The sequence below is a fragment of the Amblyomma maculatum genome, chromosome 11 (assembly GCF_055883805.1).
Source record: "Amblyomma maculatum isolate TAMU_Amacu chromosome 11, ASM5588380v1, whole genome shotgun sequence".
In the NCBI taxonomy this organism is placed as follows: Eukaryota; Metazoa; Arthropoda; class Arachnida; order Ixodida; family Ixodidae; genus Amblyomma; species Amblyomma maculatum.
This window is the reverse complement of record NC_139354.1, coordinates 109,347,174-109,363,038: the sequence shown is the minus strand read 5'-3', so window position 1 is coordinate 109,363,038 and position 15,865 is coordinate 109,347,174. Positions and strand designations below refer to the sequence as shown.

Below are 15,865 nucleotides of genomic sequence, written 5' to 3'. Positions count from 1 at the left end.
TGGAAATTGTGCACCTACTGAAGTAACCAGGAGGATAAATAATCATGTCATTAAGGTACAGCCACTATCAGCTCGTCCTAAGGTGGATCATGGTGATGAAATTTCTAAAACGGATCCAGCATCGTTGTTTTGATCAGTAAACCACTCCAAGGGCATCAGTGCGACAGTTGTGGTTTCCGATTCCCTGGCAACACGCCGTGATGATCGTACGAGGCGTTAGCAGGGTTATACGTCCACATTGTCATTGTGTGTGTGTGTGTGTGGGGGGGGGGGGGAACATTATGAAAACAACACACGTAGAATACAACACATTTGGCAGATTGGAGGAAAGTAAAAATGAACGGAAAAGCAAAAATGAAAACGTTGCAGAAAACCAAACAAGCGCACAGAAAGCTAGAAGGGAATAAAATGTCAAAATACAACACTGCTTTCGTAACAGACAAAACAAACAGAAAAATGAGGAAATGTGCGAAGACAGGATGAGAAGACAAAGCAGAACAGGTATCATGCATGAAATTAAAAGCACGGGCATGACACAAGCGAAAGGAATAGAGAACAAAATGCACTTGGAGAATTCATGCTACACTGTCAGTAACAGTCTTTAAAAGTCACTTTAACACTCGTGTTAACTTATCGATACAATCACATTAGCAGGTGGTTTTGTTACGCGGTGAGAAAATGTGGGAGAGGCAGTTACTATTAGTTCTTGTAGGAAATTCTAATCGTGTGCTGTTTGTAGAAAATAAAGCTTTATATGAATGCGTTTATTTGGTAATCGTAGTCACTCACTCTTAGTGGATTGTCGGTGAGGGCCGAAACTTAAATTGGCTGATATACGTATTTCTCTTCTATAATGTCAGTTTTGCCATTAACGACATTGAAAAGAAAGAGAGTGTCAAAGATTTCCACCCCTTTTCAGGTAACGGCCACCCCAACCTCTCGCGCAACTCAGAAGCCCTTTCTGGGAAACTTAAATTACCAGTGGCACATTGATAGCTCCCGTTCGCTAATATTCTGTTTTGTACATTGGTACCAAGCGGCTCAATATTAAAATATACGATGTACGCTGGCATTAATAAGGTCTCTTTAAGTTTGAATTGAGCATTCCTACATTTTCTTTGGAGAAATTTAATGTGAGACTGTCGATAGCCGATATATTCTTTGCGTATCTATTGCATGACAGGTCATTAAAAAAAATACCCCCCAATACTTATATGCAGAGACAGCAGATATGTTCGCGCTACCAAGGAAAGAGCCTGTTTAAAGGAATTGTTTCATTTCCGTAAATCGGAACAGAGATATTTTACGACATATTGTTACGGACGAGGAAGAAGCGGGCTGTGGCGCGAGCAAATGCGCTCGTGCTAGGCCCCCTCTATTTATTAAATAATCTAACAGTTACCAACCATCACCCCTCTGTTCTCCTGTCTCCATCGGCTCGCCGCCCCTAACATTTAGTTGAAGGTTCGTGCTACGTCATCATCACTCGCCATCCTGGCCCGTAGCATCGGCGCCCTGCGTCTGCTTGCGCCATCGGCAGCGGGTCCCATGGATCGCATTGCCTTGACCCATGGACCCGACGCGACCTTGCCCCATCCCCTGCTCCGACCACGAGACCCAACGAAGGAGAGACTAAATGATTCCACCGATCTGAGACTCCACGCACACGCACACGACCACTAGACACTACGAGAGATCCGACTGACCTGATGACCCCAATGCTGAGATGCTGACCAGGCGGCCCCACCGACCCAGTACAACACCACATATGAGGACATTCGTCCCACCCATGTCATGCGGTGCGTGCCTGACTTTGGCCATCGGATCTTGGCGACCTATGGCCCGAAAGCGTCCTGGGCCAGGCTTCATCCGAGAATCATCGTGGCGGCAATCCATGGCCTCCTTCTTGCTTCCTGTTCTTCATCCATTCACGCCCATTGTCATGCAGTGGATTTCATCACTATCGAAAAAATTCCTCGTCCACGATCCGGATGATCGCTCGGTGACCCCAGGTAATGTTATGGACGGGGAAGAAGCGGGCACTGGGGCGGGCAGGAGCGCTCGCGCTAGGCCCGTTGCGATTCAATAATATCACCTCATAGTCATCGATCATCATCCCTCTGTTCTCCTGTGTTCATCGGATGGCCGCCCTGTGACAATATTCCAATTTCATCGCAATAAAACGATATCGTCTCGTCTTGATCATTATTCGTTTTCTGTGCCTGACTGCTTAAGAAGTTGAATCGACCATAGGCACGTCTCGCCAGTCCTGCCAGTCCATTCAGTAAGCTTCCACTCCTTGATACCTTCTTTTTTTTTGCAAAAGCCCGCACATCCCTCTGAGAGCTCTCTGACGCGATGTGTTTCTCTACTGCATGAACCGGCAAGTACAGCCGGGCATTGAGATTTATGTAACTAAGAGGACGAGCTGATCGACCCAGTTGTGGGCGACGGCGTCTCGCCTTTCAACGGCGAAGAGATGCACGCACGCAAGCACGCACACACACACACACACACACACACACACACACACACACACACACACACACACACACACACACACACACACACACACACACACACACACACACACACACACACACACACACACACACACACACACACACACACACACACACACACACACACACACACACACACACACACACACACACACACACACACACACACACACACACACACACACACACACACACACACACACACACACACACACACACTGAAAATCAAGAGGCGGAAATTTCAGAAGAGGTGTGCTCTATGAGGATTCTACCAATTGTATTGTGGAGGTCAAGAGGCTGAAGTTTCAGAAGAAGGGTGCTCTACGAGGATTCTACCAATTATATTGTGGAGGGGTACAAGCGCTTCTGAGATTTCTTTCTAAACTTTCGTGGCAACCCTGAAAGGCTGATTGACTTATTCGGATGAGGATTTTTGTTTTCCTTTTGTGTCCGCCTGCGAATGTGAAGCCCGTTATTGTAGTCTTAATTGCTTTTTTTAATGTTTAAAGTTTAAAACTTTTATAACGTTTTTAAATATTTAGCTTTTTAAGCACCTGAGTTGTGATACGACAGTGAGCATAGCGCTCATCTCTTTTCATTTCTCTGAATAAATCTGTGCGAGTGCGATATTTATTTCCGCCATCGTTGCCGTTAGCTCAGTTATGACTACGGCAAGAATTGAAATGCAGAAATTAAGAACGTGAAATGTAACTTCAAGTGTGCAGGTGCAGAACCATTACTCTAAAGAAACACTGAAATATGGCATAAAATGGCCAAAAAGCGCTGATATGCAATCCCAGCATCGAAACTATGTTCCGGTATCGGAGTACGTTGATACCTGGGCAGAGCTAGAACATGCTTAGGATACAAATAAAAAATTACGAAACCACATTTTCCCGCCAACTGATAGTTTCTAGTGGCTTGCAGAGTGCTTATATTGAGAGGTCGTTAAGGGAGAAAAAATGCAGCTGTTAAAATTTGGCTCGGTGACTAGGAAGCTGCACTTGAGGTCTCTGCTCGATAAGAGCATCTGTTTTTCGCGCGTTAATGAAGGCGTACTTAATTCGTGCATAGCAATATTCGGCATAAAATCTGCCGTTTTGCTCTCCTAATGCTGCATGAAAAGCAGCCGTCGTTTAATCACAGAACGGTATCAAACTCACGGTAGTCATCTTCGCTTGCCGTTCTACGTCACTGGCGGATACCCCCGAAGTCGCCACTGTGATAAAAAGGACCAGACGCCATGTAGAAGAAAGCTCCAACCCACACTCTGGCCGCATGTTTGCGGCTGTGTTCGCGCTTGGTAGAATGCAAGCGCTTATCAAAGCATTTCAGGCGGACTTTCTCGCCCCTTTTCACAACGATGTTCTACTTTTTATTGTTTCTACTCTGCAATTGAATATTTCATTGTCCTCCTGCGTTTTCAACCGGCTTATTGCAAGACCACGACCAGGTGTTCCTGCCGGACACAGCAGTTCGTAATACTCAACGAGTCACTGACTCAACGTCTGCAGGAGGCATACTTGATACCTAACTTTTGGAGAGATATTACGAAACAAGTAACAGCTGTTGACACCAAAAAACATAAATGAATTATTGTTTTTGATGTAGACGTATTCTAAAAAAAAGCATATTACAATATTGGGAAGCATAAGTTAGGATTAGGAAGAAAAAAAAAGCAGTCGCTGTCAGGATCCGAGCCCATGACCTTCGCTTTTCGCGTCCTGTGCGCTCTAACGCTGAGCTATGGCGACTTCTTTCTTTATCGTGAGAGCAGTGGTGGCTGCTACTGAATCATCTGCGGTTTTTCAGGAGTACGTTTGCTCATAAGCTATCCTTGAGAATGTCCACCAGTGCCAACCATGTGGCGAGATGAGATAAAGTATTTATTGTCTCATGTAATCGTTACAAGCCGGTTAATCGAGGTCTATAACGCTCAACACATGGGGGATGAAGCAACTCGGGGGATGAACTGCAAATAATGATTGATGACCTAGACAGGGAAGTAGAAATGTAGGCTTGAAAATCAATATCCAGAAGACTGGGGTAATGTTCAACAGCCTCGGGGAGGAACAGCAGTTTACATTAGTTAGCGAAGTACTGGAAGTAGTAGGCGAATATGTCTACTTAGGACAGGTAGTAACCGCAGATCCGTACCATGAAAAGGAAATAACAAGAAGAATAAGATTGGGATGGAGCGCATTTGGCAAGCACTCGCAGATTATGATATCAGCTTACCGGTATCGCTCAAGAGGAAAGTATACAACAGTTGCATCTTACCTGTACTCACCCATGGGGCTGAAACGTGGAGACTAACCAAGAGAGTTCTACTTAAGTTGAGAGTGCTATGGGACGAAAAATGGTAGGGGTAACATTAAGAGTGTAAAGAGGAAGTTCCAATCAGGCGGACAGATCGCCGAGAAAGAGGAAGTGCCTTTTGCGGACAAGCTGTCTACAAGCTGAGCCACCCCCGCTCCGGTCTTACTCGCTACCAGTGACCACTACCAGTGCCTGGATCCCCGCTTAACACTTGGTGGAGGTCGCGGGATTTCTCTTCTACTTTCTCGTCCTGGAGCTCCGCAGCCGCCGAATTCCAACCGCAATGACTGACTCCAGCACCAACACCACCGGCCCCGCTACCTCGGCCTCTTCGGCCTCTTCAATTCCATGCTCCGGGGCTTTTCGACAGCGGGACCCGCCGTTCTTCAGCGGTACCGACGATCAGGACGTGGAGGACTGGCTTTCGTCGTATGAGCGTGTAAGCACCCACAATAAGTGGGATCCCTTATGAAAATGGAATTTGCCTTTTTACTTCCTTTGTTTTTCCTTTTTGCTTCCTGAACAGCCTTCCTATAGACTTTTCCTTTCTTTTGACTAAAGGAAGTTTCCTTTGAGCTCACCTTGTTGAGACTTTCCTTTCTTTTGACAGAAGGAAGCTCATTTTTAAACTGGCTCTCTTTGGCAATACCAATAATGACCTTCCTTCGTTTGTCCTCAAGTAAAGAGGAAGTAAGTTCCCTTTACTCTTTATGCATCATAACCTTCTTTTTTTGTTCTTAAGTGAAAACATACGAAGCTCATTCTTTTCAGCTCTACTTCTCGTTTTTTTTCTTTCATGAGTATCCCTTGCACTTTTTTAACTTCTGAACCTTTTAGAATAAACCAATCATACATTTATCAAAATATACACAATCGCATTCGTTTCTTTGCTGTGCAAGTAAACATCATTTTCATTTTTTTTTCATTTTATTTTGAATCCATGCTATTTTTTTTTTTTTTTCATGCGCTAGATCTTATTTTTAGCGCGAGTTTCTTCTTAGTCACCACACAAGGACCACGAATATTCACCCCTTCCTCCCTTTGTCCTTAAGTGGAAAGATAACTTTCTTTTCATGCATTTCTTGTGCTTATTTTTGTGTGTGTGGCATTACTTGGTCTATGTCTTGCCCCTCTGAATTTTTTTTTTACATAAAATATAACACATTCAAGAATTTTCATTCATGTTAAAGAATGCCAGGTGGTTCAAATTCATCGCTTTCGCAGCCCGCTGCTTCGATGGCGATGCATGCGCGAGACGGCGTCTACATCTGTGACCGCTGCTTCAGCACTCTGACACGGTACGCAACGAAGCTCGGCGTAGGGCTGGCAGGGTTCTTCAGTATTTGGGTCGGCACCGCAGCCTGGCAACGCTTGGCTCGCAGCGACGCTGTTAGCAAGCGCGGCCTGCTTCCGTCGTGATTTAGTGCACCTCGGTACGGCGCGACGTTGACGTCGCGCAAGTACGCTTTTACCGCGGTGGCACCTCCAGTGCGTGCGACAGGTAGGCGACGGGTAGGCGGTTATCGCAGCACCATCGATAACGGCTTCAAAAGCCTGCGGTTAAATGCACTTCACGATATGCCTAGTGCCGGACGTCACACTATTCACGAAAGTCAAGCTCGTTTACCTCCTATCACAGTTTAAAGACCAGCAATTAATACGTCGGCGACGTCGGTACCATCGTGCACAAGAAGCCCACGCAGCCGAGGTTACCAAGTACTGCCAGTAAAACCAACGTTCTCACGTTGAGTAAAACCAATGAAGATTGACACGCACCACAAGAATTCCGCTTCAAAAAGAAGAGCGCTGCTGTTGCTAGTGACAATAATTTGTTTAAATTATTTGCGTTTGTTACGCATCACATATCATAAGTAAAAAAACAAACACTTAAGGTTGTTTTTAATCATAGTTTTTATTTTAAAAGTTTGTTAAATTTGCAAAAGTGAATTTAAAATTTTGATTCGTTCGAATTGGCGCTTGAGACTCTAGCGCTATCGTTTTCGTGAGAACAGCCGGCGGCATACTTCACTATGTATTTCATGACTGTAGGAAGTTGATTGTTCGCGTTCGTTGTGTTCGTCGTGTTTTCACAGCGTGAGTAGTGCAAATGGCCGATCACGTCTTGGTTAAATGGGCGACCGCTCAGAAGTGGTACGCATACCCCGTAAGAAACCTACAATCAGAAGAACTGCAGGCGAAACTGGTCGATAATCCAAAATACTGGAAGATTATTCTGAACCAAGGAGTGCTACATGTCCAATGGAAGGAGGGGTCGTACCGTCGTACTCTCCTGCGTTCAGCCTCGGAGTGGGTAAGTAGTCAAACATCTCTTGTCTCTTTTCGTTTTCGTAATAATGTTCACCGGTGAAAACACCTTCCTTTGCTACTTGCGGTGAGTCGTGTCGCGAAATCGTTTACATGCCCGCATTACGACCGCATTGTCTTAACCGGCAGGTGACAGTAGTGCACATGGTGCACGGGGTAGACAGACAGTTGATTCCGGGAATTACGTGAAATAAAAAAAAAAAAAGCCTAATGAACAGAATTTGCGGAAATAAGTAGAATAAACGTGCCTGCTGTCGTTACGTGGACCTGATTCTCCCTGTTTACACAGCAAATGGCATTTCTAGGTGTTTCGTGATAACAGAAGTGGGCTTCCAATTTGGGCTTCGTAAAAAAAAAAAAAAAAAATCCTGTTTTTACCGTTGTCTCGGTACGGTGCGGCATAGAGAATGGCAGCTCCTTGATTATTGAAGCTGATTTAGAACAAGTTTTAAAGATGCCCAGGGTGCTCGTTCCGAGACAACTGGTAGTGTAGCAGCGAAACGGACGCTTTCACAGCTGCAGGCGACTGAAGTTTAAGCAGATAAAAGCGCCCAACGTTTTGTCGCATTCATTTGTTTTCATGTTCATTTCTTTGTTTCTTTTTATTGAAGCATCAAACATGCTTCCTTTCTTCGCTACCAGCCTTTCTCCAGATTTCGCGCAGAGAGAGAAAACTTTATTTCAAAAAGAAAAAGAAAGGAAAACAAAAGAAGAGTGTGTGTGTGTGTGGGAGGGGGGGGGGTGCAGTGCATGGAGTCGCCATTCCAAGACCGCAGTGGCCTGGGCTGCCGCTTTTGCCTGAGTTACCAGACTACGCTGGGTCGCTAGGTCAGAGCGTAGCAAGGCAAGCAGTGATATCAGTTACCAACAGCATAATGCTTAGTGGGTGGAACAGCACGAAAAGACGAAGCACACAAGAAGAGAGTGTGTTTCGTCTTTTTGCGCTGTTCCACCGACTATGCAATTGTACCAACTCGCCCAACTGTCCATCCTACTTCAAAGCATAATGCTGCAATGATTTTTAGCTGCCGATCTAAAAGTTGCTCCCAGTGCATAGGGTACGGCCAACAGGTGGAAGAGCACCACTCTCTCCACTTCATTTTCAATGCTGCCGTTGCGCTTTGCCACTAGTTCAGGACGAGGTTGTCTGCCACGGGATCGCGTGCTCCCTTTCATAAAGCTCACGACTGTACACGGGTACAATCCCAGCATTCATGGCCGCATTTCAGTGGAGGTGAAATGCAAGTTGACTGTGTACTGTATGATGTCATTTGCATATTAAAAAACCCCAGGTGAGCCCACCACTACGGCATCCCTCATAGCTATAGCTTAAGTTGCTTTGGGACATAAAACACCATGAACCTACCATAAAGCAGAGTGGCTATGTTTTACGGTATGCGTGGGAGCTCAAACTGTTTTTCTGGAAATGCATCCTTTGTTTTGTCCACTAAAAGTGGGCATTCTGCCCACTTGAGCAGTAGTGATGCTGGATGGTGTCAGCTCGCAGTTAAACATTACCGTGTCCTTTTATGTGCCAAGGTTTGCTCCAGGGCTAATGTTCCTCTTAAGAGTGTTGCTTTGAACCCTAAACAGTGTCCATGCTACGTTTCTCTTGTCAGTGGTCTTCATTTGGTCACTATTTTGCTAATCTCAATATGTGGAACCAGATATCTGCACAATGCATTATACTGAATCATTTTTCTTTGATGCATTTGAGTGCAAATACAATTTAGTGAATAGACCTTGCCACATGTCGTTTTGCAGGAAAACTGCAGCTGTGACAAAATGTCTAAGCCAACAGATGCAAAAAAGAGAGTCCTGGAGCTTGAGGATGAAGTGGAGTCTGCAAAAAAAAAAGAATGAAGAAATATAAGGCCGCAAGAGATGAAGCACGTCAGATGCTTGGTATGTGATTGCTTTTTTCTGAAGCCATTGGAATGCTGATCTCCATTGCCATGAGACTGAAATTATTTGCTGTCACCAGATGCTACGTAAAGCATAACAAATTCAAGTGCTAACTCTTAAATGAATAAGACCTCTTGGTCTGTAGCACATCCTAGTAAAAGCACCAGTAAGATTATGTTGCTGCAATAAGGTTCCCTCTACACTGAGGATTAGGATTGGTGTTCTTCCTGTAGTTGTCTTTGCAACACATTATAGGTGGTGTACAGTAGTGCTCAGCTACACCGTGGCGCTGCTGCATGACGCCACCAACCACCATGCTTGCAGTGCACGTAGCAGATGAACTGCTGCCACTCCTGCTCTGCAAGCATGCTTTGTTTGTGTTACAGTGACTTGCGTGTCACATGTCATTGCTTGGGATCGGCATGCATCTGAGATTGAGCCTGTTGTCGTATGTGATAGCTGCATGAAAATGCATGGTAAACAAATGCCACTCAAGGTGAGCACCTGTGCTGGTTTGTGCTGCTCAAGCCGAAGCTGAAAAACAGGCGCGGGATTGAGTTCCTTTCTGTTCTGGAGTGGTCGGTGACAACAACGCTCCAGTGAACCCGGAGAGCTGCATTAGGTTCAAACACATTCACGGAGTATAAGTTGTAGCCAGATGGCTGCGGCAGGTCTGTGGTGCTCTTTCATTACTGTGGATGGCATATCTGAATGGAACCCTTGATTCCCTCAGATTTTAACCTCAGAGTCTCCTGCAAATGATGAGGTGCATCTAGAATGAGCGCAGGAGGGACACCAAAAAATCTAAATTTGTATGAAATTATCATATGTGGCCTCGTCCTGTCTTGGACCTTGGAGTTCTTATGGCATGCGCTTCATTTTCCTGTGCCATTTTGGTCACTTAGGTGGTGTTTTTTTTTTTCTCACAACAGGAAATTTATGCTTGTCCAAGCTCGGCACCTGGCTCAGCAATCTGCCTAACTTAACTCGGTCACTACACCATGTTAGCAAATGTCGACACGAAAGACAGACACGAGATAGGTGAAGCATGGGCTATCGAGTATCAGCTACAGACTCGAGTGTCAGCCTTTGTCCAAATGTATGGCGTATTGCTGCCGCCATACATGTATATTGCATGCTGACCTCTTCAAGGCCCTTGCTACCGACAAACTGTTTCAGGGATGTGATCTGACTAACTTCTGTTAAAGCGCTCACAGCTCTCTCGGCATCGTCATCCGCACCCATGAATTCATTCTAAGCAATAGCAGCACCCGTCAGTTGCACTGTAGTTACAACGTCCTCTGCAGTTAATTCAATCCAGGCATTTCCACAGCGAACAAAGAGATCAGAAGTGGGATGTCAGCATTGGCTTCATCAATTGCTATCAGCATCCCCTAGATTATGTACCGCTGATAGGGCGCCTTGAGTGCGTGAGTGATGCCAGTGTCTAGCAGCTAAGTTTTGTATGGCACATTTGGTGACAGAAAAGGGTTGGTCATGCAGTCAAGGGCAAAGAAAAGGCTTTTCTCCTGTGGTGAATGTTACATGGGCTGCTGCTGCTAGTGATGAAATAGTATGTTTTGTTTCAGCTTTCCTTTTTTTTTTTTTTTCAGATGTTGCTGAGCTGGTCAATCAGCTGACGGAATCCGTTAATGCTGCGTGTACAACACAAGCAGTTGGGCCGCCAACCGAGGCTCAGGTTAGTTGCTTTAGTCTAGTGACTGCATGGTTGTCCTCATTACTGCCTTTCTCGATGAAACCTTTTTAAGGGTCACACAAGAACTTGGTTTTAGCTTTATGATAGCACTGCCACAAGTCATGCACTTCCATTGAGAAGTGTGCAGGGATAGGGAAATGAGGAGCTCATTATCCATGTGAATGAAGTCAGCAGTCACTGAATTCAGAGATAGGCAAGAAGCAATGCTCTTTATGATTGGTTGGCTCTTAGGGTTTAATGTCCAAAGCGACTCAGCCTATGAGAGATACTGTAGTGCAAGGCTCTGGAAATTTCGACCACCCGGGGTTCTTTAACGTGCACCGACAACACAGAGCACACGGGCACCTTGCAATTCGGCTCCACTGAAAAGCGGCTGCCGTGGCCGGGATGCTCTTTATGAGGCTGGGCTCACAGACTGCATAATTAGTAGCATAATGATATTTTAAATGAATGTCAATTTAATAGAAACGACAAAAGACAGTGCTATGTTCTTAAATTCGTCAAAACAACCATGAAAAAAAATCCCAACTGCTTCCTTTCATTTTAGTGACTGTTACTTCATTCGTGTGTACATTGATTTGGAAGAGTTTTTGTGAAAGCTGTAGTTATCGGAAGTGCAAGGTTACTTTTGTTTACGCTTCCTGTTCTTGGGCTATAGCAAAGCCCTTTTCATCAGAAAAGAGATTTCCATTAGCTTGTCTAATATTCAGAAATTTCTTAGGTTATCGATCTTGGAAGGCCATCTTTTTGCACTACAACTCGAATGACGCAGCTGGTGCTCCTCTAATTAGTCATTTTAGCGACTTGGGCCAGTCATCATGGTATTCAAGCTAATGTGCAGATAATCCACTTGCACCTGACAGCCACCTGCAGTGTCACTCTGGCAAGTCAAAGGCAATTAACCACCATGGTATTGCCAGGAGGGTCTCCTTTGAGAAGGAGTTGTGGCTTCTTAAGCTGATCCAACAATAGTTCAATTTCACTTTAACCCCTTGAACACTATTATTTCGAGATTTCTAGCTAAAATTGCTTAAAATTAAGATATCGTTAAAGGCCCCATTACATGAAAATTTGTTGTCTGTGTTCGCTGGCAAGTGGCATGGCCGAACACACATTCTTCGATGATTTGTGTGGCTTAACGAGACCACATGATATCCAAAAGTTAGGAGGAGCTGCTAACTCCGGTCGTTCATTTGAGGTGGGAAGGTGAAATATGAATCAACATTCCAGTGCTCTTCAATGCTGAGTCAGGCTTGCTACACCTAGGCTACGCAGACATGTTGATACAGCTTGGCTAAAGCAGGGCTTTATATGTTGGATGGTAGCCTACACTGGTCGCATCATACCCTTAAAGGCGGAGCTTAAGTGTCCCTTTAGTTTTTATTTTTACTGCTGGTTTCTATTGGTAGTGTAATAAAAAAGGAGGTATCCGCGACAAAAATATTTGAACCATAAACTAAGTCAAATGAGCGCAGTGAAGTTTATTGCTCATTACGTGAAAAATCAACTGCCCGCCAATAAGCAGCAATCTAGTCGAGTAACATATAGCGAGGTAACTGGAAATGTTTTACAAGGGACGACCAAGAATGGAAGCCCAGGGGGTTTCATCGAAATGTCAGTTTTCATCCACTGACACAGAACTCGCAATAGTATCGTCTGAGCTGTCATCATCTTCGTCGGAAGAACTACTCATGTCATCACTGTCGTCTTCGCTTCCCATAACAATGCAAAAATTGGTGTCTGAGCCATCTTCGGATGGCGAGGATGGCAACGAAGAAAAGCTTCTTTCCCGCGATGACGGGCCAACAGTGCATGCATTGCCTCTACCAGGCACCATTTTCTCATTAAGGCTGCTTAAAAGGCTTTCAAGCGGTAGAACAAAAAGCAGTTAACGGGTCAGTGGTGCCATCTGTCAAATGGCGCATGACCTAAGCCACAGAGGAGCGCTGTACTCTCCTAAAACTCGCAGGGTGAGGATCTATCCTGCAAGGACAAGCTACACTCGTCCAAAATGGCTTGAGGGCAGCTTTACAAGGACGAGCTGCTTGTCCAAAGCGCTTGAGGGGTTAAATTATGAAAGCTACCTGTGCAAGCTGGAAACTAAACGTTGCCTCAAAGTAGCACATACAGATCAGGGAGTGCATGCTTTTACTAAACCTTCATTGGCAGTTTTTTTAATTGGTTGAGCTTCTGATGTACGAAAAGGATGTTAATATTTTTAAACAGGAGGTGACAATGTGGGTACTGTGCTCTGTCTAAACTGGCTTTTAATGGCCTTTGCAATGTTAATGATGAGTAAATCCTTTTATTTTCTGACTTTTTTTTTATTGTTGAAATGCAAGCATAAATTAGGTCATTAAAAAATCTCTTATTTCTTGTTTTTTCTTCTGCTATAGCAATGCACTATTAGCACTCAATCCTTTGCGGGGCATTATGTGCCCTCTTTTTGGCTAGTTACCTTAAATACATAGTACACAATTGTCAGGTTATGCTAATAAAAATGTTAAAAGATGTTTGGCATCATTCAAAATTAGATCAAAACACCGCTCGGGAAGGTGTCAAAAACATCCAATAGTTTTCGCATGCCTTCATTGTTGTACATGTTAAAGTACAGCTTCTTGAATGTGTATTTTTATGTGCAAACAAATGACCTTAATTATGCGTTTTGGGGTTTGTTTGAATGTTCTGAAGCTGGTCTAAGTTTTTTGTTGTTTGTAAAGCCCCTTCATTTTCTTATTGCGTATCAAGGAATATTGTTGTATGTTACAATACTGGTCATAGTACTAATATTTGCTTTTTGTTCTCACAGGTGCAGATTGGCAGCAATATTATGGTAAATCAGCAGTTGATTGACCGCATGAAACTCAGTGCGGGCAATCAAGCAACAAAGTTTGCGTGTAACTTGGTGCGGGTTGTGTTCTCACCCGAAGAACTGGAAGAAAGCTCACTCTATGGCCGTGTCTGCAATGCCCGCAAGGAAGAAGCTCCAAAAAAGGCACTGGGCTGCCCAAAATTGGATGCTGTGATCTGTAAGTCCTCGAGCTCATAGCCTGTGCATGTGATGCAAGAGCATTCTGAAATATTGTCCAAACAGCTGACTTTTCAGTGATGGTCAGGGCCATAATGCTTGCCTTAATGCATAATGCTGCGGTGCCTGCATGGCGCTCACACTGTCCGTGCTCTGTATATTTAATTTAAAAAAGCTAAGGAAGGCTGGATGGACTCTAGCTTGTTCATTGCAGTCATGCTTCTAATGTTTTCTTTTTTTTTTTTTTTTGCAGCCTACACCTGCTTGCTCAATGGAGTACTGGCCAAGGTGGTCACCGGCAGTTGCGCATGTTTGCACTGGGATTGTGGACAGTGATCCGATTTTTTGTCACAGGGTCTTCGAAAGCAGGCCTAATTGCAAGGCCTAAACAGAGGAAGTACATCTATTCAAATAAATATAAGCTCATACAAACAAATGTTTCAGTCTGAACATACTTCCTTCGAACATCCACCAAATATCCCATAGTCATCATTCCTTTGAACTTCCTTCGAACCAATAATTGGCCACTGCCTGTGAACTCAACTCAAACTGACAATGGTCTGTTCACTGGGAGCTCAAAGGAAATTCACAGGATGGTCAGAGAAAGTTAATTCACTGTGAATTCAAAATCAGTAGCCAATTCTCAGTTCAGAGGAAGTTGCTTCCTTCTGACTTTTTTGAGTTCACATTGAACTCAAAGGATGTTCCCATTTTTATAAGGGATGACATCATGATGGGCATCCACGAAGGCGTATTTAACATTCTGATGGCAAAAGAGCCCCGTACTGTAATTGAGGTTGTCAAGATGTGTCAAAGCTACGACGACTTTCGTCGGCAACGCATCGTCCCTCGACAACCTGAAGCCAGGATCGCAGCTATGTCTGACGCCCCTGTCAGCTCCACACTAATTCAAGAAATTAAAAACTTCGTACGGAAAGAAGTTGCACGGCAATTATCGCTAATTCCTAACGTTCCGCATTCCAGTTCACACCTGGCTCCGACCATACGCCAGGTTATTCAGGAACAAGTTGCCGACGCACTTCCGCCCCCTTGACAACCAAGTCTTCATGCCGCTCCACTGACAGCTCCGCTCATTCATGCCGACGCTGTCCCGACGCCCGCACACACTCCACTGTCGTATGCTGAGGTTGCCGCAAGACCACCACCTCCTACGCCTTTTCTATCGTGCGGTTTACCTCAGCGGGCATTTTTCACCCAGCGCCGTGCGCCACCTATTCTACGCCCTTGGCGCACATCTGACAACCGGCCCATTTGCTTTGCATGTGGTCTCCCTGGCCATGTTGCACGCCTGTGCCGCCGTCACCCGGCCCCGTACGCTTTCGATCAGAGCCCGGTCAACTACGCGCAGCCGCTGTCCCATCTCCGTGCGTCCCCTCAGCCCTCGTCCAACTTTGACCACTTCTCGAATGACAACCGCTCAACCTCTCCGCGCCGTCGCTCTCCGTCGCCGATGCGTCGCCGTTCTACCTCGCCAATACCGGAAAACCACTAGACGCAGTTCCGCAGGCAAGAACTGCGCTTCCGTCGACCAGTGAAAGTCCTGCTTCGCCGCCGAACAATTTAATTGAACTTACCATTGAAAATATTTGTACTCTTGCGCTTGTAGATACTGGTGCTGCTGTGTCGGTTATTGATGTTAGACTGTGGCGCTTGTTACGAAAAGTTGTTCTGCCATATTCTGTGGTTTCATTGCACACCGCCACTGCTCAGGAGACGAGAAACCACCTCGTTTCTCGTCTCCTTCACCGCCTCTGTCTACCTTCGACAAAGCCATCGACAGTGCTCTCGCTCCAGATCAACGCGCCAAGCTTCTCGACTTACTGAACCGATTCCGAGCTTCCTTTGACATCCAGCAGCTATCCTTGGGTCGTACATCAACTGTTTCTCACCACATCTATACTGGTACGCACGCCCCATTACGCCAACGCCCTTATCGTGTATCAGCCTCAGAGCGCCGCATTATTGATGAGTAAGTCGACGAGATGCTCATTAGGGGTGTAGTTCAGCCTTCCAGTAGCCCTTGGGCGT

At 45.2% G+C, this 15,865-nt stretch overlaps 2 protein-coding genes across 2 annotated transcripts in view; one reads left to right on the top strand and one right to left on the bottom strand.

Annotated features, from left to right (window-relative positions):
- The window catches only part of LOC146174648 (lipase lipl-1-like), a 55,167-nt gene extending 51,365 nt beyond the window's left edge, over nucleotides 1-3,802 (bottom strand). The window contains exon 1 of the mRNA XM_084585423.1: nucleotides 3,686-3,802. Within this exon, the coding sequence (XP_084441549.1) occupies nucleotides 3,686-3,802 (117 nt within the window). The remainder of the gene's footprint in view (nucleotides 1-3,685) is intronic.
- A 3,039-nt stretch (nucleotides 3,803-6,841) lies between these two features.
- LOC146174647 (uncharacterized) lies at nucleotides 6,842-14,296 on the top strand. The gene is made up of 5 exons (XM_084585061.1): nucleotides 6,842-7,152; nucleotides 8,931-9,071; nucleotides 10,685-10,770; nucleotides 13,598-13,817; nucleotides 14,070-14,296. Exons 2-5 carry the CDS (start codon nucleotides 9,026-9,028, stop codon nucleotides 14,150-14,152), a joined length of 435 nt encoding a protein of 144 aa, XP_084441187.1. The 5' UTR covers nucleotides 6,842-7,152; nucleotides 8,931-9,025; the 3' UTR covers nucleotides 14,153-14,296.
- Nucleotides 14,297-15,865: the final 1,569 nt, after the last annotated feature.

Coding starts and splice junctions, on each gene's coding strand:
- LOC146174647 (XM_084585061.1), top strand. CDS start 9,026: ATGAAGAAATATAAGGCCGCAAGAGATGAAGCACGTCAGATGCTTG. Junction 10,771..13,597: donor GGCCGCCAACCGAGGCTCAG/GTTAGTTGCTTT, acceptor TTGTTCTCACAG/GTGCAGATTGGCAGCAATAT. Junction 13,818..14,069: donor AAAATTGGATGCTGTGATCT/GTAAGTCCTCGA, acceptor TTTTTTTTGCAG/CCTACACCTGCTTGCTCAAT.